Source organism: Halyomorpha halys, unplaced genomic scaffold (assembly GCF_000696795.3).
Source record: "Halyomorpha halys isolate HHAL.00 unplaced genomic scaffold, Hhal_1.1 Scaffold351.1, whole genome shotgun sequence".
Lineage (NCBI taxonomy): Eukaryota > Metazoa > Arthropoda > Insecta > Hemiptera > Pentatomidae > Halyomorpha > Halyomorpha halys.
Genome location: NW_027109375.1, coordinates 182,153 through 208,901, shown reverse-complemented (window position 1 = coordinate 208,901; position 26,749 = coordinate 182,153). Strand labels below are relative to the sequence as shown.

The 26,749-nt window shown below is 32.4% G+C and overlaps 1 protein-coding gene across 1 annotated transcript in view; it reads left to right on the top strand.

Annotated features, from left to right (window-relative positions):
* RhoBTB (Rho-related BTB domain containing) overlaps positions 1-17,281 on the top strand; it is a 161,069-nt gene extending 143,788 nt beyond the window's left edge. Inside the window, exons 15-17 of the mRNA XM_067047563.1 lie at positions 9,910-10,155; positions 12,761-12,909; positions 15,304-17,281. Coding sequence (XP_066903664.1) covers positions 9,910-10,155; positions 12,761-12,909; positions 15,304-15,451 — 543 coding nt within the window. The 3' untranslated portion in view covers positions 15,452-17,281. The remainder of the gene's footprint in view (positions 1-9,909; positions 10,156-12,760; positions 12,910-15,303) is intronic.
* The last annotated feature ends 9,468 nt before the right edge of the window (positions 17,282-26,749 follow it).

The following is a 26,749-nucleotide window of genomic DNA, read 5'->3' as shown; positions in this document are numbered from 1 at the left end:
ACAACAAAGTAATGGTTGGGCCAAAGAAATCAGTATGTGAGTGAAGGAAATAATGAAATTGTTATAAAAATAATTAAAAGGAGCTGTTTGTAGGTATCCTTGAAAATGACCTGAGGGTCGAAACGTTGGAAGGTTTTGAAAAGAATAAAGTTGAGAAAAAAAGGATCAAATTTGTTTTTAAATAAAATAATTTATTTATTTGTATATACAAATAGAGTGAACTTGTAAAATATTGGGTTGTAAAATAAGTTCGTAGCGTTTTTCAATATTTCAATTTAATTCTCTCTTTGTTCATAAAATCATGTTTACTTGGTCAATAATGTTTACATATTCTAAAAAAGGATTAGTTAAGGTGCTTTTATCCACCAGTTTCAACCGAGATTCCCTATCTTTAAGTGGTATTTTGCAATTGAAAAAATTAATTTTCGTCATTTAATGATTTTTTATTTCCGAAAAAGAAAATCCTCTGGAGAAAACACCGTAAGTGGTTCGCTCTGTTCAGAACCGGAAAATTTGACTTGGAAGACGCAAAGCGCTAGGGTCGTCCTTCAAGTGTTGATGACCAAATTCAAGCATTGGTCACAGACAACCCTCACTCTACGACACAAACGCTTAACATATCTCATGCAAGTGTCTCATAATCTCAAAGGCATAGTTTTCCATCACGATAATGCTTGCACTCACGTGTCTTTACAGACCCGGCAGAAACTATTGGAGTTTGGCTGGGATGTGATCCCACCCACCCTATTCACCAGACCTTGCCCCAACAAATTTTCACTTATTTCGGGCTCTCTTAACGGGAAACATTACTCGCTCAAGGACTGCAAAACGCATATAGAGGTGTTCATTGCGCAAAAATCTGAAAAGCTCTGGAAGGACGGAATTAAAAAAATACCTGAAAGATGGCAACATGTAATAGATCAAAATGGGTCATATATAATTTATTAAAAACATTTACAAGAATCTGAATGTTTTATTGAAATCACCAGTAAAATATTCTATGAACTTATTTTACAATCCAATTCATAAAATAAATATTCAATTGTAATTTTACAAAAATGGTGAGTTAAAGTTCATTTTTATAAATAAATAACATATAATATACCCAAAGCTGGGCTATCTACAGTCGTTAAAATGAAACAAAAACGTCACTTCATATTTAATAATATAAAAAAAGCTATACATTGTAGTGTGAAGTTAGGTATTCAGCTCTAAGCAAAAGGTTTTTTATTAGATATATAAAAAGAAGTTTAAGATCCAATCCTGAGGGTGCAGATAGAAACTCATACAACTGATCTTGGTCAATATTTCTTAGTTTCGGTTCTCTTGATACGCGAGGCAGTTTGATAAAAAATGGAAACAATCCTCCAAGGCCGTTCCATTGCAAGCTGGACAAAGCTTCTGTGGGTCCAAAGTATATTTGTGTGGGCCGACACTGACATGTTAACTGGAGAGTCCCAGTTATTTATTTTTCATTATTTATTTTATTTTTATACCAGATCGGCCTGGTGGGCCTGGTTGATATGACTTATATTATATATATTTTTAAACAGTTGATTATGAGGGGGTATAGTCATACAAATAACACCTCTAACTATATAAAATGTTCTTATTAAAAGAAAAAAAATAATTATAAAATAAATAGATAAGAATAATGCTTCTTAATAAAAGAGGAAAGTAAAATTAATAACAAAAAATAATGATGGTGGAAGATATTGATTGACCGTGTGTAAAGATGAAAGGAATATGGTCTGGGTGCGGTCAAAAAAACTCAAATAGTAGAATATACTATTTTATTGAGCCAACGTTTCGCCCCACGTTACAGGGCTTCGTCAGCCCTGACGAAGCCCTGCAACGTGGGGCGAAACGTTGGCTCAATAAAATAGTATATTCCTTATGTTTTTGTTTTCCTTTTGTAACTATGTGTTTGTATCTTTTTTAGCCCTGACGAAGCCCTGCAACGTGGCGCGAAACGTTGGCTCAATAAAATAGTATATTCTACTATTTGAGTTTTTTTGACCGCACCCGGACCATATTCCTTTCAAAAATAATGATATTGGTACACTTAAATAAAACAAACAATTGTCTTCTAATAGTAAAAAGAAACAAGTTAATTTGAAAAAGAGAAGTGAAAAGATAAGAGAGAACAAAAAATATAATAATAATAATGAATAAATAAAATGAATAATAATAATAAGTAAATAGAGGTAGTGTGACTATGAATTAATTTTATATTTATTAAAAATTTATAAAAGAATGTCCTGCAGCAGTCTGGGCTTCAGTCTTCGGGTTGAGGTTGGGTTTCCCAGGTTGTAGGTCACTGGTCCTTTAACTGTCGGCAACTGGGAGTGGAACTTCATGAACCGTTTTTTTATATAATCCTCTATTGACTTTATTTGTAATTCACGATGCAATTGGCTATTTCTTATGAACCAAGAAGCATTAACTGCGATTCTTAGGACTTTATTTTGAAAAGATTGTAGTTTTTTCCTTTTCGGGGAGGATGCCGCTCCCCAGACTTCACAGCCGTACATCAATACTTGGGTCATACCAGCGCTAAGCTACAGCTTTGGTGTATTACAGTGGTCAAATACCAGCCTTCAAGAAATAGATCGTCTTGTAAGAAGGACACTCACGCAAGAGCGGGTCCACCATCCCATATCATCCAAATCCAGACTTTATTTATCCAGGAAAGAAGGAGGACGAGGACTCATAAATATTGAAGAAGCGTCCCACAAGCAAGAATTATCCCTAAGACAATATTTCCATTCAAAAATCACTAGTGTTTATTAGGCAATCGTTACAATGGATTATGGTCTGACTGCACTGAACTTTTACAAAGCGGATGAACTGAACATTGTTTCAGAAAAGGAACGACTGGCGGAATGGAAAAGCAAGTCTCTGCATGGGAGATTCTACAGCCAACTGAAGAAGCCTCCATAGACAAAGAAAGATCAGTTGAATGGCTAAAAGCTGGAAGGCTATTCTCCGAGACATAGGGATTCGTGGTTGCAATCCAAGATCAGGTTATTGCCACCAGATCATATGCAGAGCATGTGCTAAAAGACGCAACAGCATCGGATAAGTGTCGATTATGCTCGGTAGCGCTGGAATCAATCCAACATATCACGGGTGGATGTAGAGTATTGGCTGGTACTGAATATTTACAGAGGTACAACAATGTGGCCAAAATTTTGCATCAGGAACTGGCGATAAAGTACAACTTAATTGAAAATAAGAGCCCATACTACAAGAACCACCCAAATAGACTCCTCCAAAAAGGTCCTCTCAAGGAAGGAGAAAATAAATAAACAAAATATGAAGGTGGTTGGATTTCTAAGTCCCCCACCTGAGATATTCAACCCGCAATAGCGAAAAAAACGGATAATAATAATGAAAGCCTAACGAACCCGAAGGTTCGAAGCCGATACCACTAATCGCTCTCTGCATACATCCTTCCAGTGATGCCCCTCCAAATCAAATTCCACTAAATCTGTTTTAACGTAATCCTCCCATCTACGTTTCGCTCTACCCCTCGCACGTTTACCCTTTGGTTCAGTGTTTATTAACATTTTAGGGATCCGCTCGTTACTAAGCCCTACAACCTTAGACGTCCATCTTATACGCCGCAATATTCATCTATAAAGACATTATATGTCTGAGTAATTAAATTAACAAGCATCTGATTAAATGATTAAAAATTTATTTTAAAAGTTGTATTTATGGGTTATCTTGTAACACTTCTTTTAATTTTTCTCATCTACAACCTACACTGCCGATATTTGAGTTTTCCATCATGTCGCCATGATGGCCATTTTGTCTTTTCTTGTAGTAAAAAGATTCTAAATCATAGGCAGTAACCTGCACAAGTCCTGTATGAATTTACGGCAAGTGGTAAACGTTTGGATTCGACTTAAGAGTAATATTTTACGAGCGTTAACTTAATTTAAAATACAAATATTTTACTTTAAATAGTAAAAAGACATTTTATAATATAGCTGAATGATAAATTTCTAAAATATTTAATAAGTAAGTAAAACAAGTTCAACAAAATTGAGAAATGAATGTTGGCCGATGAGAGAAGTTATTGACGAGGCCGTTGTATCCATGGCTACCTGTCGTCATAGTCTGTTGTCCTGGCAACCGTCTCCCACACAGTTTATCTCCAGATACATTCATACATACAAACATAATATATTCAACCTGTGTTTGCCGTATAATCCCCGGCAATATTTCATGAATTATCTTTCATGTAGTAAATTGTATGACAGTTACCCTCCTGATAAAGTGTACTGTCCTGACAGTACAGTAGCACTATCAGGTCTGTATCCCTATCTAAAATGAGGGTCGAGAAGTGCGTTATACTTCGATAGCGTTTGGTGGCCGAGCCTACTCCATTAATTACAATGAGGTTCCAAGCACCTTTTACGACCTCTTGAAGAGCTATCTCGAAAAAAGGACATGGAAGATTGGTGTCCTCTTGGTCTTTGAAAATTTGTCTTCGACGAGTTATTAGGAATGCTTGAAGAAGGGTTGCCACGGCTTACGTAGATGACCTGCCCGGAGTAACGGCCTCGAACAGCAGAGCCAGCTTTAAGGCGGATCCACATGTTGGACGCTCGCCACGAATCGGAGGCTTGTACAAATGCTCGGTAAACGAAGAGTGGGCCATCCACATGTCAGTGTTATTCAGAGAGGCAAGCATGGCGGACGTACTATGGTTTCAGCCATTGCACTGGGATTATATTATTTTTATTACAAAAAAAAGAAAATGAAAGGAAATTAAATATAAATAAATAAGAATAAATATAAAACTTATTATAAAAATTAACTACAACCTCCTTACAGCTCTCAGTTGCACTTAGACAAAGAACAATGGTGGAGATGCTACACGAGCGCTCTCACGAACCCCTTTGATCTGTGTCCAAAAAACCGACTCTCGACGGATTCGCAAGGAGCTTAGGCCAACTCGTACAAGCCACCCATCCACATGCTCGTGCATGTCCGAGTTCGCCTTGGCTTGGCCAACATGTAGAGGGCCCTTTAAAGATGAAGTTCGTCGAGGCCAAGTAAGGTGACCCTTGGTGTCAATAGACTTAATCGTATCGGTGGCGCATCATTGGGGCCACAATACCCAGCAATCATGAACATTTATAAAGAAGTGGTTGTAGGTATTTTGAGACATGTTTAGTGTCAAATCTCTCGATCAGGCAGAAGAGCATGTTGCCAACAGTTTAACAGTTAGCTCTGCTGCGAGTCACTGGGACATATAGAACAGTTTCTCATAACACAGGTGTCAGCTAGGAGAATACCTATCGACATCCTCCTCCAGGAACTGTACTACTGACAAAAGGTGAAGAGGAAAGGTATGACTAATCCACCGACGAACCACCGTGTGAGGATCGGTGAATACCCAAGGAGATGGAAGAGGGTTCGACAAGAAGCAATGTTAAGGAACCTCTATATGTTGGCCAAGCCATGGCCGACTCAGACATGGCCGAGCATGTGGATGGGTGGCTTGTACGAATTGGCCTAAGCTCGTTGCCTATCCGTCGAGAGTCGGTTTTTTGGACAGATTTTTGTGAGAGCGCTCGTGTAGCATCTCCACCATTGTTCTTTGTCTAGTTGCAACTGAGAGCTCTTAGGAGGTTTTTTTTTAAATATTTATTTATTGCTATTTACAACTGTACATTATAATACATTTAGTAAATCTGATCTAAGTTAAATTGGAGTGTTACAGGCCTGTAGAGAAACTACCCATTGGTAGCACTCTAATGACACTTTACATTAGTTGGTCTCGTGACCATCTTCTTTTCAGGCGCCTCGGAGGCTTGTCAGGAATGGAAGAGGATGCAAGATTAGAAAGTAGAGGGTTTGAGTGGTTAGAGAGTTTATAATGGAAGGAGTGATATCTGGTTCGGGCTATATCGGTTACATAGAGAACATTAAGGTCTTTATGAATGAGTTTATTTGTGACAAAGTAAGGAGCATTGAGGATTTTACGAAGGATTTTGAATTGTAAGGCTTGAATACGAGAGGAATTCGAAGGTTTAGTGGAGCTCCAAAGCTCAACTCCATATTATCCATCCTTATTATTGTCATGTGGAGCAGTCTTTTGTAATGTGTTGGAAGTTTAGACCGTTTGTCTAGTAAGTGCTGTAATAGTCGAAATCGACGTACAGTTTCCTGTCTTTTCAGTCTTGTGTGAGGATTCCAGGTTAATCGTTTGTCCAAATGTAGTCCAAGGTAGCGGATCTGTTCGACAGGGGTAAGAGTAACATCATTAAATGAAACTGTAGGGTAGTCTGTAGGTTTACTTAGGAGGTTAAAGGTAGAAGGTTAGTTTCCTTTCATTTTCTTTTCTTTTTTTTTTTTTTTGTAATAAAAATAATATAGTCCCAGTGCAATAGCTGAAACCTCTTGTACGTCCGCCATGCTTGCCTCTCTGAATCACACTGACATGTACATGGTCCGCTCTTTGTTTACCGAGCATTTGTACAAGCCTCCGATTGGTGGCGAGCGGCCAACTTGTGGATCTGCCTTTAGAATGGAACCGGCGATTCATGGTGACCCCAATGGGTATTGCTCTAAAGGAAGTACTTCCCCACAGTTGATTTACTCCAGGAAAACACATGGGTCATCCTGGACTACAAATCCTCACATGTTCACGGAGGTTTCACAGAAAAGTCTTCGCGCATGGCAAAAATATTGATTCCTCATGCCCTCGTTGTACGGGACCGAGCTGATGAGGAAGAATGTGATCTGTATTCTGATGGAAGCTGTCTCTCTCAGCTGGTGACCAAGGAAATGATAAATAAATTATAACATCTTAATCTCAGGAATTTCAGTACTATTTGTGTCATGACGTACGTCTAGTACGTTAACAACCAAAAAAATAGGACATGTTTATATTTCTGGTATTAATTTAAAAAAGTGACAATAAGATGGATTTAGCATGTTAAAGATTTCCTCATTTTTCACATTCTATTTAAACTTTTAGTTATAAGGTAAAAAAAAAAATTTGTCTTATTAATTATTTAATGGAATGTAATGAATGATGGTTTATTATATTATTATTAGATAAATAATTTTAGGCCTTGAGTATGCCAGAACCATTGACTATTTACCTTGATATATAAAAGTAATAAATAAAGAATATATTTACGAATATAAAACATTAAACTGGATCTACACGTTTGCCTCTTGCCGCAAATCCAATAATGTACAAAGCTTGGTAAACAAAGGAAGCAATGAACCCATCCATACGCTTGTTTTGTTCTTACATATTATATCTTCATAAATATATACTTGTGTTATGTTAAGTTAAAAATAAACCGCTAAAGTAATTAACAAGATTTGAAACTAAGTATTTACACTGAATAGATAGAATTTTAAAATATACAATGTTAAACAAGGGTTAATTATTGAAACCAAAGGTTGGGAAAATTATTTAATTAATTAAAACCCGGAAAGCACAAATATTTATCTGTTATATGTTATAAAACAAGGTTAACTGAACACAAACGTGTGGATGGGTTATTTGGCTCGACTAAGTTCGTTGCCGATCTATTAGTACAAAAGCCAGGAAGAAAAAAAGGCAGTTGTCTCACACCAATTTTTTATTACTTTAATAAAAACTATGTATAATTACTAGTCAAAATTGACGAGTCTGACAAGTATAGGTAGGGGGAATAAAAAATAATGGCTGTTTCAAAACCTTAAAAAAAAAACATTAATTTTTCATTTGGAGCTCTATATCTTAAAAACTACCAACAACACTAGAAAATCTAAGAGAATATTATTTAAAGAAGAGTCAAATTTCTAAAAAATTAGCCTTAATAGAGCTATTTACGTCCAATAGTTCTCGAGATATAGCTTTTTAAAAAGCAAAATTTCTTAAAAATCTACTGAAAGATTAGTAGTTAGCTAATTTATTTTGAGAAATCTATATCTCAGGAACTATGTGACGTACAGATGTCTATTAGCACTCAAATTAAAGAGATTTACGACCTTTACCTTCGTAGGAATAGTAGTTTTCATGATATTTGCTAAAATAAATTGATTTATAGTTGTTCGGATAATAAGTATGATTTATGAAAAACTTCATTTCAGAAACCATTGGACGTATAGATGTCTGCTAGCGCTCAAATTAAAGCGAGTTAAATATACTATACAAATATACAAAATAGTTAATTACGTTTATCTTTGTAGGATTAGTAGTTTTTATGATATTTCACAAAATAAACTCACAAAATGTTAATTTCAAGTTGTTTGTATAAAATGATGGATTTTTGAAAAAATATATCCCTAGATCCATAAGACGTACATGTGTCTACCAACACTCAAAATAAAGGAAATTTAACTTACTATAAAGTAGTTTATGTCACTTATCTTTGTAGGGGTAGTAGTTTTTATGATATTCACAAATGAATATAAATTTGGCAAATGAAAATTTGTCCGAACAACTATAAATCAATATATTTTAGCAAATTTCATGTAAACTATTACTCCTACAAAAATAAACACTATAGACTAATTTATAGCTCATTAAACTAGCTTTAATTTGAGTGCTAATAGACATCTGTACGTCAAATGGTTTTTGAAATATAAATTTTTCAAAATAAATTAACTAACTACTGATATTTCAGTACATTTTTTTTGAAATGTTGCTTTTTAAAAAGATTTATCTCGAAAACTATTTAACGTAAACAACTCTATTAGCAAATTTACTCTTCTTTAAATGACGTTCTCTTAGGTTTTCTTGTGTTGTTCCTACTTTTTATGATATAGAGCTCCGAATGAAAAATTAATGTTTTTTTAAGGTTTTGAAACAGCCGTCATTTTTTATTGCCCCTACTTTATACTTGGCAAACTCATCAATTTTGAATATTAATTATATGGTACATAGCTTTCATTAAAGTAATCAAAAATTGGGGTGAGATAATAATGCTTTTTTTCTCCTCTTGGGCTCTTGTACTATATCGAGAGTCGGTTTTTGGACACAGATCAAAGGGTGTTCGTGAGAGCGCTTGTATAGCATCTCCACTATTGTTCTTTGTTTAGTTGTAACTGAGAGCTGTTAGGTGGTTAAAGGTGTTTTCTGTTATTTGTTATAATAAGTTTTTTATTTAATTTCATCGATCTCCTTTCATTTTTTTTTTAGTAATAAAAAAAATATACTCCTAGTGCAATGGCTGGAACCACTTGTACCTCCGCCATGTTTGCCTCTCTGAAAAACACTAGCACGTGGATACGGTGTTTTGATGGTTTCTTTGTTTTCCGGGCATTTGTACAAGTATTCAGGTGCCTCTACATGCTTGCCAAGCCGTGGCGAATTCACCCATGCGCGAGCATGTGGACGGGCTGCTTGCGTTGGATGGTACGAGTTCACCTAAGTTTGTTGCCGATCCGTTCAGAGTCGGTTTTTGGACACAGGTCAAAGGAGGTTTGTGAGAGCGCTTGTGTAGCATATCCACTATTTTTCTTAGTTTAGTTGCAACTGAGAGCTGTTAGGAGGTTAAAGTTCTTTTTTGTTACTTTTTATAATAAGTTTTTTATTTAATTTCATTTAATTTCCTTTCATTTTCTTTTTTAGTAATAAAAATAATATACTCCCAGTGCAATGGCTGAAACCACCTATACGTCCGCCATGCTGGCCTCTCCTTTGATAAACACAAGCATGTGGATGGTCCACTCGGACAGTTCCTTTGCTTACCAACCATTTGTACAATAGATTCACGGCAAGTGGCCAACATGTAGATCTGCCTTAAACTATGCGCATATGCGAATTGACCATGACTAGAACCTATACAAATATACAATTTTAGTATACAAATAAAGATTTTTTTTTAATTTATTGAATATAAATATATTCAAAAACTAACATTTCTTTTTCTTTTCTTTTTTTAGATCCTCTTCCCAGGAGTAAGGTCGGACAGCTTCCGGGTGCTCCTGACTTACCTGTACTGGGATGATGTTGGTCCAGTCTTGCCATCCCGATGCTTGGACCTACTCGAGCTTGCAAATAGGCTATGCCTCCCCAGGCTTGTCCACCTGATTGAGAAGCGGGTTGTCGAAGAACTGAACAGGGTCATCAATTCAACAGACAACGGGGATGTCGTAGAAATATGCCTAAGGCTCCTTGAACCATGCAAGGTTTGTGAAAATAAAAAAAAAGAGAAATCTTTATTTATTTTTAGTTGTTTAAAAAAAATACAGTGTAATCTCAGTAATCAAAACTAATTGGTGTAGGGTGGGCGGGAGAGGTGGTCAGATTACTGTAAAGTTCGTATTACAGAAATTATTAGGAAACATTCTCTCTCCCTCTCCATCTCTCCCTACCCCCCTCTCTCCCTCCCCCCTCTCGCTCACTCTCCACTAATCTTTTGTTTGGTCCTATGGGTCCTATAACATCATTGGTCACTAGCAAAATTTTGGGGGAGCTACACTTTTGTTTTCTTTTACATCCCCAGTAATTCTAAGTGATGATTTAATTTGTTTAAATTATAACATTGTTCATTTATAATCGAACTCGCTGGCCCTTTATAAGGATATAGACTTGGTCAAGTTTATCTGCCCTGCCACCTCGCGGGAGGGATGGGATGGGTTGATTGATCGGAAAATTGGATAAAAGGAAGTAGGGAGACTGTCAAAGAGCTTGATGTAACTGTGCGATGAGCTGTTGTACAGTTTCTAGTTGAAGTTCGTTATGAATGTGCGTCATGTTACGTCTCCCTATAAAGTGGGGTATTTTTTCCTGATCCCTATAAAACAGAAAAACATGAAAACACTTTCTAATAATACATTTAAGACTATTACAACATATAATATGGTAATTACTTTGCAAAATCAAAGTATTTATAAGAAATATAAATCTGAATAAATATTGCTTGCTGACGACTATAGTTCTTGTTGTGGCAGCTAGGTAGCGTTGCGTCAGAATATAACGGTCAATCGGCAGCTTCATCGGTGACCAACAGATAGCAGCGTAGTCGCTACAACTCTTACAAAATATATTAAAGACAACAGTTTTTTTTTTTTTAATCTTATTTTATCACTATATCAATATCCAATTAGCCCAAACCTGCGTGTGTTACTAATGTTGTATCCTACCATTAATAGAAATTCTGGATTAAAACCAGATATAACCATCCTTATCTACAAAACAATATTAAGACCATTAGTGATGCATGGGTGTGAAGTCTCAGGCATCCTGTAGGAAAATAAAACAACTCCAATCATTCCAAAATAACGAACTGAAAATAGTGGTAATTCCTCCTGGTTTGTTTGAAACCGCCAAGAACCGATAGATGATTTCATCAAAAAATTATTCACAAATTTCCACTACAGGCTATTTGTAGTTAAAGTTGTAGTAACTTATGACCTGTGCAATCTAACCACATCTGACTGAATGACTAAAGCCCAGGCTGAGACAAGATATCCTCCTATAAACTCTTTATTAATGTATTTCTATTATTTTTTCTACTTTCTTTTTTTTACCGCAACCCTGACCATCTTCAAATATTTATTATTATTTTTATTTTATTTTTGATCTTCATTACCTATAATTGTGATATTAGTTCAAGCTTCGTACATTTAGACGTGTCTTTTGCATGAGACTAATATACTAATAGAGCAAAATATTGAAATGACTATGAACGTTCCACCAGGCTGATCTGATAGTATAGAAATAATAAATAAATATGTCAAATCCTCATAATTGCCATTTTTTTTTAAACCTATATATAGATATGTGTAGGACTATGGATCAATAAGTGAATTTTACATATATATTGTAATAATAAAAATTTATTAAAATAAAATGAAAAGAATTTTAATCGTTTTTAAACTAAATTCAAATATAAAAGAGATAGCTTGGGTTCAAATTAAAAAGGTCAATATTTAACAGATAATATAATTTTATAACATACGAGACATTTCTCAGGGCGTGTTTCCTGGCAATCAGAACAGACGACACTTTTTTACTAATAACACTTTAACTTAATCACGAGACGTTTTACTAATACAATTAATTCCATTTCGAAACAAGACTAACCAATTACACAGCTTCCCCTGATAATTGCTGATCTCTTCTCGATGATGCTATATCCAAACCCCTAACAATGGCTTCCAGTCCTTCCCGCCTCTAGCTGAACGGACGTCTTCTCTCAAAGCCAGCAAAATCAAAAGTCCTTTATTCTTCTTGGGTGACAAATGGTTGTCTTCCTTTTTCAAGATGTCCACCCTTGCTGGACAAAAATTGATGAGGACCTCCTCATCCTGGAAACATCATTTCCCAATCGCGCCCAAACAACGAATGAATCTCAAAACCAAAACCTGCCTCGATGTTCCATGTAAACATCGATTGTCGCACAACAGTTAGGGATTTTTGCAATTGATTTATTTTCTGAATATTATTCTTTAGCACTATTTCTTGACTTCTATTTTTTCTTAAATTTACTGTATTTTCAATTATGATGGGAAGAGTTAAAATAGTTTTTATGACATTTGAATCTGCTCAACATGGCCTTGATTCAACGGACTTGTTGACTGAAGAATACGTACCGCCTTCTTGGTTTTGTTTTGAATCACAAATTTATTATGGACAATGAAAATTAGTTAGCTTGCTTTTTGAATAAACAAAACAAATGAACAATATTAAAATGATACATAAAATAAAACATATCAAAAACCCTTTATACATCAAAATATACTATTTACTCAAAAGAGCATATTACAATATATATTATTTTCTTTTTAGTTACACAACGCAGACCAGCTCGCAGACTGGTGCATGAACCATTTATGTACCAACTACAATAAATTGTGCAAAATGTCACCTAAGCTTCTACGTACCCTTCACCCAGATAACCAAGATTATCTCACTGAGCACAGATGGCCTCCGGTTTGGTGAGTTGTGTTCTTTGTTTAAATTAGCAATTAATATCTATAATTCCATGTACAGTGTATTAATATTTATTTTATAAACAACTTTATTTTGGTTGTTTGTGATTTAGTGGGATTGATTGTGTATAATTAAATACTGATTGCAAAGGCTACTGAAAAAACCTCAATGAACCACATTATTTTAATATAAAATTATATAATAATTACAAAATCTTATCACAGTTTTATATATATTCATCTTCTTCCCTGTCAACATACTAAAATTTATTTTGTTGCAGTCACATATTTCAGTTTATGTCTATGCTGCAGAAATTTAGGCTTAAAGATTTTTGAAATCTTTTGAGTTAGTATTGGTGAAATTCCTCATACATTTATATCTCTGGTGATTAACTCCAAATTATATAGTGCAATTGGAAAATGGTTCTTCAGCAATATTGATGGTAGTTTTAAATTCTGTATATAAATATTGGAATTATCAGAATAGCCTTGAAAGTGTTTGCAGAAATTAGTTGCTTTAGATGTCAATGGGCTAGACCTCAACTTTAATTGGATTTCACGAGTTTTTTTTATATATAGATATATCTTTATTGAAATTTACAACTGTACATAATAATACATCCAGTAAATTTGATGTAAGATCATAATGACATGATACATGCAAGTAGATAAACTTCCCATTGGTAGCACTCTAATAATGTTTTTACATTAGAAGGTCTCGAAGCCATCTTCTTTTCAGGCGCCTCGGAAGATTGTCAGGAATCTTAGAGGAAACAAGGTTAAAAACTAGTGGATTTGGGTTGTTAGGTAGTTCATAATGGAGGGAAAGATACCTGGTTCGGGCTAGTTCGGTTGCATAAGGAACATCAAGCTCTTTATGGATGATTTTATTTGTGACAAAGTAAAGAGCATTGAGGATTTTACGAAGGATTTTGGATTGTAAGGATTGGATAAGAGAGGAATTTGATGGTTTAGTGGAGCCCAAAAGCTCATCAGTCTTTTGTAATGAATTGGAAGTTTAGACGGTTTATCTTGTAAGTGCTGTAATAGCCGGAATTGACATGCAGTTTCCTGTCTTTTCAGGCTTGTGTGAGAATTCCAAGTTAGTCCTTTGTCTATATGCTGTCCAAGGTAGCTGATCTGTTCTACAGGGGTAAGAGCAACATTATTAAAATATACTGTAGGGCAGTCAACAGGTTTATGACGAAGAGAAAAGTTATTTTATGGGATTTATTTTTATACTCCAATTTCAGCACTATTTTTCAATTGTTGTGATATGGGATTGGAGAGTTTGGAATACAATCAAAGGGTTATTATTAACTGCGAGCACACATGTGTCATCGGCATAGGTGGTGAGGATAGTGTTAGCATTGTTTGGGAAGTCAGTTGTATAGACTGTGTAGAGGTTCAGACCGAGGATACTACCTTGAGGAACACCAGCGACTGAGATAAGAGGGATGAATAGGAGCCATTGTGGTTTACTTTGAATAATTTACCAGTGAGAAAGGAACCGATGATGAGAAAGTATGTAGGAGGTAGGAATTTACAGAGTTTGTAAAGCAGTCCCGGGTACCAGACTCGTTTCACAAGTTAAACAATTTTATGGAAAAATATTTTAAGAATTATTGAAATACAAAATTATCAATCATCAATAAAAATAGTATTGAATAACTTTTAATCCAGAGAGATTGAACCTGCCTGCAATGCAAATTATAATCATCTCTGTTGATATATTTGTAGTTACTTTCTGAGAGAATCAGCATATAATTTTTTAAAAAATCCAAACTGAATATAAGTCCTATTTTTTAATCCTTAATTTTTTATTTTTCATTAGTGCTGTTTATGAGTACTCTTATGATCATTCATGTATCCAATGTACTGAAATTTGAATATATAGATGAGCATAAGAAAAAAAAAACGATTTTAAAGACAAACAAAATTTGGGAAAGAACTAAATCAAAAAGAAAGAAAGCACTAATAAAAAAAAAATAAAGATTAAAGAATGAAAAACTAAATAGGAATAAAACTATTTAATGTGAGCCAATGTTTTAGCCCCATGTTATAGGGCTTCCTGAATGGAGGCAAGAACAAAAAATCAAATTAATTTTTAATTAATTATGAGAGATAGTTGACCGTGGATGATAAATGAGGAGAAGATGGTTGGGGGTGCGGTCAATGAAAAACACAAATAAGTATGATTAACTTATTTGTGTTTTTCATTGACCGCACCCCCAACCATCTTCTCCTCAAATTAATTTTGTTCTTACCTCAAATAATGATTATACATACTAATTTACTAACACCAAATGGGCTAAACTTCATAGTTATGTTGTTTTATAAGCCAATAAATATACCTTTCTATTTTAGTTTTTGAAATTATATAAGCCATTACTGATGCAGGTACTTGAAAGACTTTGATTACTATGACAAATGTGCAAGCGAGAGGGAGCGAGAGGAGAGAATGGTGTTCAAAAGAGGCTCCGGAAGCGGCGGGTGCCTCTGTTTTGGAGGTCGAGGATCAGAGCAGCCATTGGTGTCGTCTGCGTGACCTTGGCTTATAACGATGCTGGTGGTAGCCATTGCTTTCACACTCATCATTACCGCAGTTCTTCTCTTGGTTTTCTTTATCATTTAGTCTTAGTCACATCCTTAAATGGCTGCCTTTTTCATTGCTAAAAAAAAAAAAAAAGCATCTGGTCATTGCTTGTATTTTAACTTTTCTACCATTGAACTATCAAGTCTGACTTTGGTAATTTGAATTTTCTTTTGTTGATAATTTGTAATATAGTTATAGACTGTGCTCTTGATGCATAGTATAAAATGTTATTTTTATTAATATTTTTTATCATTTATTAATATTATTATTTTATTCAAATTAGGAGTAACGGAAATATATGTAGAAAAAAAATTATGCATTATAAAAAAAAAAAAAAATCAAAGCATAAAACAGTTTTGGTTTCTTTTTAATTTGAGTTAACTGAATGGCAAATACTGAATATTATTTAATTTTGATGTTTTTGTTCATCTATATATCTAAAAATATTCCAATTTTCATCTTGTGTCTACAAATAATTGTTAAAAACATCCTTTGGTTTTAAAGATTAATTTCTATTCTAAAAATGCTTCCCAACCCACAGAAGTATGGGGACAACTAAGCCAAAAATTACACAATTTGCAGCCCACCCTTAAACCCGAATGCAGGTGAAGGGAGCACCCTCAGAAAATATTTCCAAATTAGGTAGCTTAAAAGTCTATTTGGAATAACATTTATTGAATATTCACCTGTTAAAACCATTCAGCTAGCACCCAAACATCATAAAAGATAATTATTAAAATATTTCTAACAATAAATCCATTACCACACCTTGCTGAAAACAGCCTGTTGGAGACTACTGGTTCAATTTATCAGTTATAAACCAACGTATTTAATTTTACTGAAAATAATAGATTCCATTATTTTATATTAAATTTCCTTAGTTCCTGAAAGTATGTTCGATATTTTTTGAACCGTGATAATAATAATAATCAGAGGCCGAATTTGTATGCTGTAAAAAACCCTAAAAATATTTTTTATATAAAATTATTTTACAAATTTTCCTTCTTCAGAAAAAAAAAATTTCAGTTGCACATTCTAAGCACAAACTCATTGAGTCATATTTGCCAAACTATGACAAATTTGCACACGGACAAGCTTGTGGATGAGTAATTTGGATTGGCTGGGACAAGTTGGCTTGAATTTGTGGTCGATCCATTGAGTTTTCTGTTTTTTGGCTACAAAGGTTGAATTTATTGGTTATGTATTGCTATTTAAATAAATTGTTATTATCTACAACCTACATTCCTCATATTTACATTTTTTCATCTTTATTTTGTTCCTATTTATAATGAAAATAGAGTAAATCGAACGTAATAGCCGAAAAAATTCAAAAGAACAAAACAAGCTTGAGGATACCGACGTTCATGGCTTCCTTTGTTTAACAAGTATTTGTACAAGTCATGGGTTTGCAGCAAGAGGCAAACATGTAGATCCAGCAATAGAGCCAAACTTCCATGGTAACATTTTTATAACCTCCTCTACCTTGGAAGTTTGAATTTATGAGTTTGTACTGGAAAGTGAAAGTGAAATTTTTATTCCTGAGTATGGCGTATTAGCCGCAAATGTAGAATATTTTGTTTATTAATTAAAATTGTTGAAATAGTTTTGCCTATAAATTTTAACCAATTTATATTCACCTTAAATAAATTTCATGTATTATCCAATACTATTTCATTCCATTTTGTAGTGTTGAAGTAAGAAGAAAAACAAAACCAGACTTCGCATTCATCTTTTGACTAGAAACCCGTAAATGTTTTTTTTGATGTCTCACATAAATATTTTTTTTAAAAAATACAAAACTTCATTTATCAACTATTTTTATTTAAACTGGTTATTATTATTGTATTTTTTTTAATATTCAAAGTGATATGGGTTGCTCATTACCTTGAACTAATTGTATGCTCAAACCAGATTGAATTCTTGTGCAATATTACTGATATTTCGTTTTAAAAACAAGACCTAATTCTTTTATTTTATTTTATTATATTTTTATAATAATTGTCATTTTTTAGAAAAACTATTGCAATTATTTTTTTATAAAATATAAGTTAATTATTATTTTATTTAAATCTATTTGTGATATTTTCCTACTATTGTACATAAATAGATACAATGTTTAATTTAATGATTTATTAAGCTGCCCTAACATTAAAAGATCTCTGATACCTTTATTTTATTATTATTTCCTAAATTTTTTACTGATTTGACTTAAGAATTTTTTTTTCAACTAAACATTTATTTTTTTAAATATTTGCATAGATTTACAGGTTGATTAAAAAAAAAAATCATTATAACGATAAAATGAATGAAAATAATAAGGTAACTTTTTTTTTATTAAAAGGTTCCTTTAAAATAAAATTCAGTTCAGGCTTTTTACCCAGTATGGACGAGAGATTTTTATTTGTGAAAAAATATAGTGCAATGTTAAAGACTGTGAATGATCCCAGTTTATGTGTATATAAATGAGTTTATTTTATTTTATACTATAATTTAACGTAATATATTTTAATTATATAGTCAATAATTTATAAATATACGTAGCATAGGACAACAATATTATATCATTATAAGTTATTCCTTTTATTTTTATGCATATAATATTGCAAAGGCCAGGTGCTTTACAAGCTGAGCATTTTCGTTCTTTTTATATAATGTGCGACTTACCTCAGGTAATTACTGTTGTCTGTGATCTGGAGTCACATCATTGCCAAATCCATATGTTTTATAGTTTATATTTGTACATTAATGCTGTTTCAAATTAAACTTTATATAGCCTAATTCTTAACCTTTGTAATTACCCTGTCGTAAACAATAAACAAGTCCAATTCTATAATTTTAAGAAGTTATAAACTAGTTTATGTGTATGTGTGTGTATAAAAATATTAACTTTTCACACACACACATATATATTTTATAAAATAAGGTCCACAGTTTTATTATAGTGTCTATTTATTACGCATAGGGATAAGAATAAGTCTTCTTGTGTATTTATCCTATCCATAAAACTTGTGCTAAATATTTTGCACAATCTTGCTCATGCCTTTATTCATGATAATGTTATTGCATTTAAAAGATAAATTATGTTAGGCCTGTCAATTGTCTTACACTAAAGTATCTTTAGATATTATAAAAAAAAAGAAGGAAAAAAAGCTATTTGAGAAAGGTCAAATGCTGTTCATTTTTTATTATTATTTTTATAATAATTTGCAAGCTTTACTAGTGCTTTCGAAATTCTATGAAGCATCTTCATTATATTCCATCTCCTTAGAAATCCTTTGTTATCTATTTCTTCTATTTATATTAATGAGTATTTTTCAGTTTTACCAGCAGTGTTAACAATGAAATTAATATTATCTTTATCAGTCCTTGTTGCTAGGGACTGTTAGCGCGATTGATTAAATTTGTAAGTCTAATTATAGGTAATATTATTACAGTCTAATTATAGGTTATACTATTACAGGCCAACAAGTCGATCGCAAACCCAATTTTGGTTGATCGTCGATCATTCGCATTGTCTGGGGTGTTGTTAAGTTTTGAAGATAATAGGTGGTACTTAGCTCCAACAAAAATCACAAAATTATATTACCCAATTATTTTTAGTCTACTGAAAAATAAAACTTTTATTAGCAGCTACTCACAAAATTTTCTTTGAGATATAAATTTAAATAATAGTGGAGGGTTACACATAGATAACAGACTGTTACCTTGTCATGTGTCATATACCATGTTTTATAATATTTGAGGTACTAGGTCGTAATATATTGTATCTGATATATAGTGTGATTTGAAGGTTTTGTTATAATGTAAACGTGTATTTCAATGTTGCAGTAGTTTCACCGCCGCTACATGTTTTACTTCATAACAGGTCAACAAGTGCAGATATCTTTTATCTTTGTTCAGGATTAACTTGGATCTGATTTGGTTGCACTCATACAAGAAACCATAGCATACATTGCTTTCACCAAAAGAGTTTTTTCCAGAACTATTACTGACATTTAAAATGTTGGATTTAATTTTCTTGTCAAGAAACTGATCGCCTCAGGTGGCCATCTTTTTCAGTTACCATGTTTTACCTCCAACCAGTTATCTCTTACCATAACTTAATAGTAATATTATTGTTTGAAAAAAAAAAATTCCAAATCTTTCTTTTAAAACATATGAAATCAGCTTCAAGGAATCAAATATTTCCAAAAACTTTAATTCTCAAAAATGTCAGATACCATGTTTTACGCCCTGAAGCCTCATATTATTGATAAAAATAATCATTCAAATCAAACAACCTTAAATAATACTGGTATAACTGAGAAGTACTTCATAAAATATATTTAATTTTTATAAAATTTATTTTATTTTTTTAATATGTACCTATCTTAATATTTGTTGAAAACTGATTTTTTTTTTTTTTTTTATAAAACAGTAGACTTATTTCAGTCTATTAATGTGATAAAGTCTTTGACTTTTATTTTGATCTGTGATTCTCTGACGTCCAAGCAATTATAACATCTTTATCTCCTTTTTTGATTTATTCTCTTCTTTCTTTTTTTTTGCTTTACTGACCATTTATAAAGATGTAGGGGAAGTGGAAACATAATAATTTAAGATTTTTTTTTTCTTACTGTTTCATTTATGAACTATTCTTTCCCTATAATCTAATATTTGTCGTACAGAATATTTGTTGACAGGCAGAGGGTCTTAACTTGACTATTTCTTTTGTACTTAAAGATATTGCCTTCATAAGAAACACTTTTTAGGGATCCTAAAACTAGTAAACATTTTTTACTAGTTATAAAAGTAAAGCGAAGCTTCATCAAAAACTATTAAAAAAAAAAAAAATGAAAATCTAGAAGGCAGAATAAACAAAAAAAAATTATAATACAAAAACAAAACAAAGCTTTTGGTAGCTTTTATACAGTTAGTTTTAGGATTTTTATCAGAATAATTACCTACAAGAACTAAACTGCACCTTTTAATATGCTATATTTTTTTATGACAAATAAATTACTACTATACTAACTATTCATGAGTTAAGTAATATAATTTGATATCCTACTAGAGGTATAGCTCTAGTCATTTGTATTTTAGTCTTATTTTTTTCATGCTACGATATATACATATTTAACTATTACGGTTGATTTTAGAAATATGTACACATACATACATGTGTATGCTTATGTACATATACTTAAAATCACTTGTTTAGGTTGTGAGGAAATAAGTATGGCTGACCACCATACACCTCTGTATGCCTATTTTCTGTATCCATGGCAACAACCTATTTTCTAGGCCTTTTGCCATAGGCTTCTTGTTTGTTTTATTTTATATATATACATTACTGCCACTTTAACGATCTAAGGGCCACAGCCCAGAATGGACAATCTACAATCCCTATCGATTGTAATACAACTTCAAACCTAAAAAAAAAAATTAGCCTAGAGTAAAATGTCTGTCATGAAATTTCATAAATGTAAAAAAAAAAAAAATAATAAATAAAATACTGATTTTATGATATGTTTAATAGATAAGTTGAAATTAGGAAAAAAAAATGTAGGCACTTTTGATACAGTTTGTATTCGTTTAGGGCTCTCTCTATCAGTTCCTTATTATTTTATTGTGAAGTTTACATGCTATGGCTAATGTAACATTTTATTGATCAAGTTTAAATTTAAAAAAAAAAAGTGTATCTTTTTTATAGTGTTTCATCTATTAAGATGTATATTCTGAATTTAATTTTCCTTAAATAAATAAAAGAAATAAGATTTAATGTTTTCGACACAATAAAACTTATTTCTGTCAGTGTTATGTCTCCTATATCTTCTTACCCCAACTGATGCAGGTCTGCCTCCACATCATTCAGTCACCTCAGAAGTAGTCTTCTTCCTTCTGGTAGGTGATCCTGAGGCATCCTTTCCACGTCGTCAAGCCATCATATTTTGGCCATCTTGATAAATTCCACTATATTTGGTTAATCATATAACTCCATCAACTCCAGGCCATTTGTAGCTGAGGGAGTTAAGTGACTCCCTCATGAATCCGGCCTGGATGGTTGACCTTTATTTCTGTGGTGGTCCCATGAAATGAAAACTTGAATCCCCATCATCGTTAGAATAGGTTAGTTACCTCTAGATAACTCCCCCATTTGTCAGAAATGGCTAGAAAGGGGGGGGTCATAAAAAAAAAAAAAAAATCCATCAACTCCTAATTTTTTCTCAATAGCCATTGTTCTGATTCTTTTATTGGCCCATATATCATATGGAGCACCTTCTTTATCCATACCTTGATATTCTTCTCAATTTCTTTGGTCAGGACCCACGTTTCACTATCATATGTTATTATAGGCTTGATAACCTTGCGGTATATTGTAAGCTTGGCTTTGCAGGAGAGATATCGGAAACTTAGCTCCTTTTGGATTGCATGTAAGCATCTGCTTCAAACTTCCAATTGTACTTTTATTTCATCTTTCATGTTGTTTTTTTATGTAATCATTACTAGGTACTTGATGTTTTCTACGTTATCGAAAGCCTGGCTACAAGCTACAATTTACGGGCTGTTTTGCTTTTAACTCCTGAAGGATCTCATGTATTTTGTTTTCCCTGCATTTAATACAAGACCAAGTTTATTCTCAGCATTCCGAAATTCTGGGAAAGCTTCATATAATGATGTGAGTTTTCGGCTGGTGATTACGTCATCTGCATAAACTATGTACTTCTTCATCCTTCTGCTGGAGTTTCTACTGATGGCTCTCACTGCCATATCCATGCCCATATTATACAATGTAGGAAATAATTGTCACTCTTTCTAAACATTTAGAGGTTACACATTTGAAACAATGTAATTGTTTCATTTAACTAGGGTCCATAGTGTGTGCGGACATTAATGTAAATAGCCCAGAGGCAATTTTCCATAGCAATTAGGTGTTATTTTGGTCATACTTTTTAAAGAAATTGTTTATCTCTAACCCTGTTTTGTTTGAAAAATCTGTATTTTTACAGATTTTCCTGCTTTTATCTGATCAATTCTTGAAAAATGATCCCAAGCTTAATCTTTGATTTTATTCTAATTGGATAGAAATTTATTGTTTAGACACTCCATTTTATAAGAAAAATTTTTAAGATCCAATAATATGTACTAGCCGTATCATGTAAACTAGCTAGATAGTTAATTTTTTATTCTACAGGGTTAAGAATTGCAAAAGTTTAGATATAGAATAAATTATTCATTACTCAATTTATTTTATTTTTTCTTATTTTGTATGTATTGGTCGATGTATAAGAAAAGATATAAAGATGTGACAGTGAAAAACATATTTTAAATACTTCAAATTTTGTTTAACTTCTAAAAATTTTGTACACTCTCTTGCACTAGATTTTTAATGTTAATCTATTTTCAAGATGATTTTAATGTAGTACACACATGAAAATAAAATATTGTGATATTTAGATTGGGAAATTCTTTAAAATTTAGAATTTCATTAATAATATGTTTAAAAAAAAATAAAAAAATGTTTTAAATGTGCTATATCTATATAGTTTATTGAATATTTTAGTGTTAATTCTTCTTTTGATAGATTAAATATTTTATGTTAAATCCCTTGAACTGTGCACAAGTACATAGGGAAGAATATTTTATATGCAGATAATATTAATAATTAATTACATTTGAGTTTCATTTTAACCTACCTACCTTAGTTATTAATGAATTTATTTATAATAGTTTACCATGGCAAGAACTCTCACATCAGATATGTATCCTTCTCTTTAATTCATTCGAAATAAAAGCGATATCATGACCATTCTCATAAACAATATAATATATCAAAAAATTTAATTTAACACACAATTGGTAAAGCTATGTACTTTTACAATCAGAGATGGGCAAACATTAGCTGTAGTTAAAACTCACTGCTGGGCGCTACAATCCTTGTATGTAGCATCTGGGCCTCTGCCACCGTTCTTCCCCATGCCATGTGGTCTCCAGTGAGACTCCTCCAATTTTCAATTCCCATCCCTCTCAAATCATCCACCCACCGATGCCTGGGTCTGTCCCTTTTCCTTTTTCTTCCTGGTGCACCATTTAGCATCCTTTTAGGCAGCCTACAGGGCTCCATCCTTTCCACATGTCCTAACCATCTTAGCCTTCTCTTCTTAATAGCACAGAGGCTCTCCATACAATTCTTTTAGTTCGTCATTGCTTCTGATTCTCAACCTTCTCTTTAACGACTCCAAAGATCTTTCTCAGGACTCTTCTATTTTCCTTGGTTAGAGTCCATTTCTCACTGCCATACATTACCACTGGCCTAATTATTGTTTTGTATAACAAAAGCTTTACTTTCCTGAAAAGACTTTGGTATCGTAGAACTCTTTGCAGGGCATAGAAAAATCTGGTTCCTGCTACCATTCTGCTCTTAATTTCTACTTCTAAATTATTGTTCTCCGTCACAACTCCTCCCAGGTACTTGAAAGTACTGCAGCTGTGAAACATATTTTCCCCAACATCCACAATATCTCTTCTCTCCCCGCTCTGTCTAGAGGTTTTCATATATTTATTCTTTTCACTATTTATATTAAATCCTGAGCTGCTCTCTGGAATTCTTCTACAGCACCGGCCAGTGCTGTTTTGGTTCTCCCTGTGATGATTACATCATCCACATAAGCCATGTGTTGTGTGAGACAATTGTAAATGGTGCCACCCGGGTTTGTACTTATTTTTCTAATGGCAACTTTAGGCCAAGGTTGAACAGTACTGGCAATAATGGGTCTCCTTGTCTTAAGCCACTGTTAACCGTAAAGCTATTTGAGATGCCCATTCGAGTTTTCACCTTACAACTAGTCCTTTCCAGGGTCATCTTTATTAATCTAACAGCTCGTAGTTAAAACTAATAGCTAAAAATGCCATGGATACGACCCTTATTCATGAATGAACCATTGATAAATAAATATCGTAACCATGACAATTTTAACTATTAATTTCAGCTGCCCCTAATTTTTGCCTAACTCTGTACACAATGACTATCTTTAAGTAAGTGTACATAAGTTATCTATAAACTTATATTGAACCTGAATTTTTCCCGCTGAGACCTCATTGCTAGGCCTACATGAACTGTTGTTTTAAGAGAGCTATGAATTTTCGGTGGAAACCTGAAAATTGGAAAATGTGTTGAGCTGTTGGCTCTAAAAACATTACATATTGAGAAACAGTCTGAATAAACATATTTTGAGCTCATTCTTGGAATATTACTTTATAATTTAAGCGATAAAACCTATGAATTGGTTAAGTCTTTAGCTCAAAATATTGTTATATAAACACAGATGGACAGACTAAACAAATTTGATACAATCATATCTCAGGAACCATTCTCCCTAACTATACTTGGCAGACTCATCAGTTTTGACTATTAATTATACATAGCTTTCATTAAAGTAATCAAAAATTGGGGTGAAATAACTTTTTTCTCCTCTTGAGCTCTGGTAATGTAGATAGATATGTGTAGCCAGCGACTGGTGATATAGGAATTGAACCTTCAGGGTTTGCTAAGTCTTTATTATTATTATTAATATGTTTTTAATGTTAAAAATTGTATACAATTACACCCCATTCTTTTTTACTCTGAATTATTCCTTGAATCCCTGAGGAAACAGAGTAAAATATTTAAAAAATAAAGAAAGTAATGATTTAATTAATTTTGAATTATGTCAATCTATATAATGATACAAAAAGTCTCACATACACATCTAATTACTGGTATTTATTTTACTTGCTACTCTTAGCTTTTATAACTTTATATCTATGTTTCGATCTTGGCACATATATTACTTATTTGTGTTTATCATTACTAACCACACCACATTTCATCTTATCCTCATAATGAATCTACATTCGACAATAAACACTTCATATAAGATAATCATTTATTTCATTTTCTTAGCAAACCTATGTCATTTATCTAGCAGTCAAGTAGCATTACAAAAATATTTTTCAAACCACAATGAAAACGAAAACAGTTTTTTTATTGAATGTAATCTGACAATAATATTTTCATATAATATTGTCAACATTAATTGACTTTTTGCATTACAGAATACATTGAATACATATATGTATATTATCTTTGTAAAATAAAACTATAAAACAAGGACCAGTAATTGAACAATATATTATTAATATAATAAAAGTATAAAATTAATTTAAGATAATACATTATGAATTATTATGACAATAATTATAATAAATTTAACAAAATATTATATAAGAAGATGGTTGGGGGTTTGGTCAGAGAATAACACAAATAAGTTTATAAAACTTATTTATTAGTGCCAACATTTCGGCCAGAATTTTTAGCCTTCATCAGCACTAAGAACAAATAACAAGATAACAACCAATGAATAAAAGGATATATAGAATGATTAAAGTAAATAATTGTACAGAATGAAAATAGGTAAAAATAAAGTAATGAAAGATATGGGAAATAAAATGTATATATAGGTAATTAAAAAAGTAAGTAAAATAACGTAATTAAGGAAATAAAAAATATAAAGTCATATAGTGCAAAGAAACAACGAAATATGATTTTTTTTTTAATTTGGTAATAATAATTTAAAAATTAAAATTATGGAAACAACTAAGAGAAAGAAAATATATGTAACTAATGAAATATATAGGTATAATTTTTTTTCCATAACTTTAATTTTTAATCATTATTATTAAATTAAAATATTCATATTTCGTTGTTTCTTTGCATTCTATTGTTAAAGTGAGGTGTAAAAATTCATTTTTTATTGTATACATGTTGCTCTTTGGCAAACTGTGAATATAGCCGATTTATAACAGTGAGTTGGACTTAAAATATCTCCATATATACTTATCTACTGGTATATATATATGGTATATATACTACTGGTATTTATATGGTATATATACCATATATATACCAATAGACTTGGACTTAAAATAGCTCCTTTTTAGAATGGATAGCTCATATATGACATTAAACATAACAGGTAACCTTAAAATACCAAATGTAGTAAAAGGTAAGACACAACACGAATTACTTTTCTTTTTCACAGTAATGCACTTACTAATTAACTTTTTATTTCTGTTTTAGAGGCTTCAAAAAAAAAAAAAAAAAAATTGAAGGTTGCCATCAAGCTTGGTTGTGTGTGTTGTTGGTTCTTACTACAGTAAGAACCTTTTATGTTATGGTTTAATATATTAACGTTTTATTTTCTTAATTATGCTCTTTTACTGAAATATTTA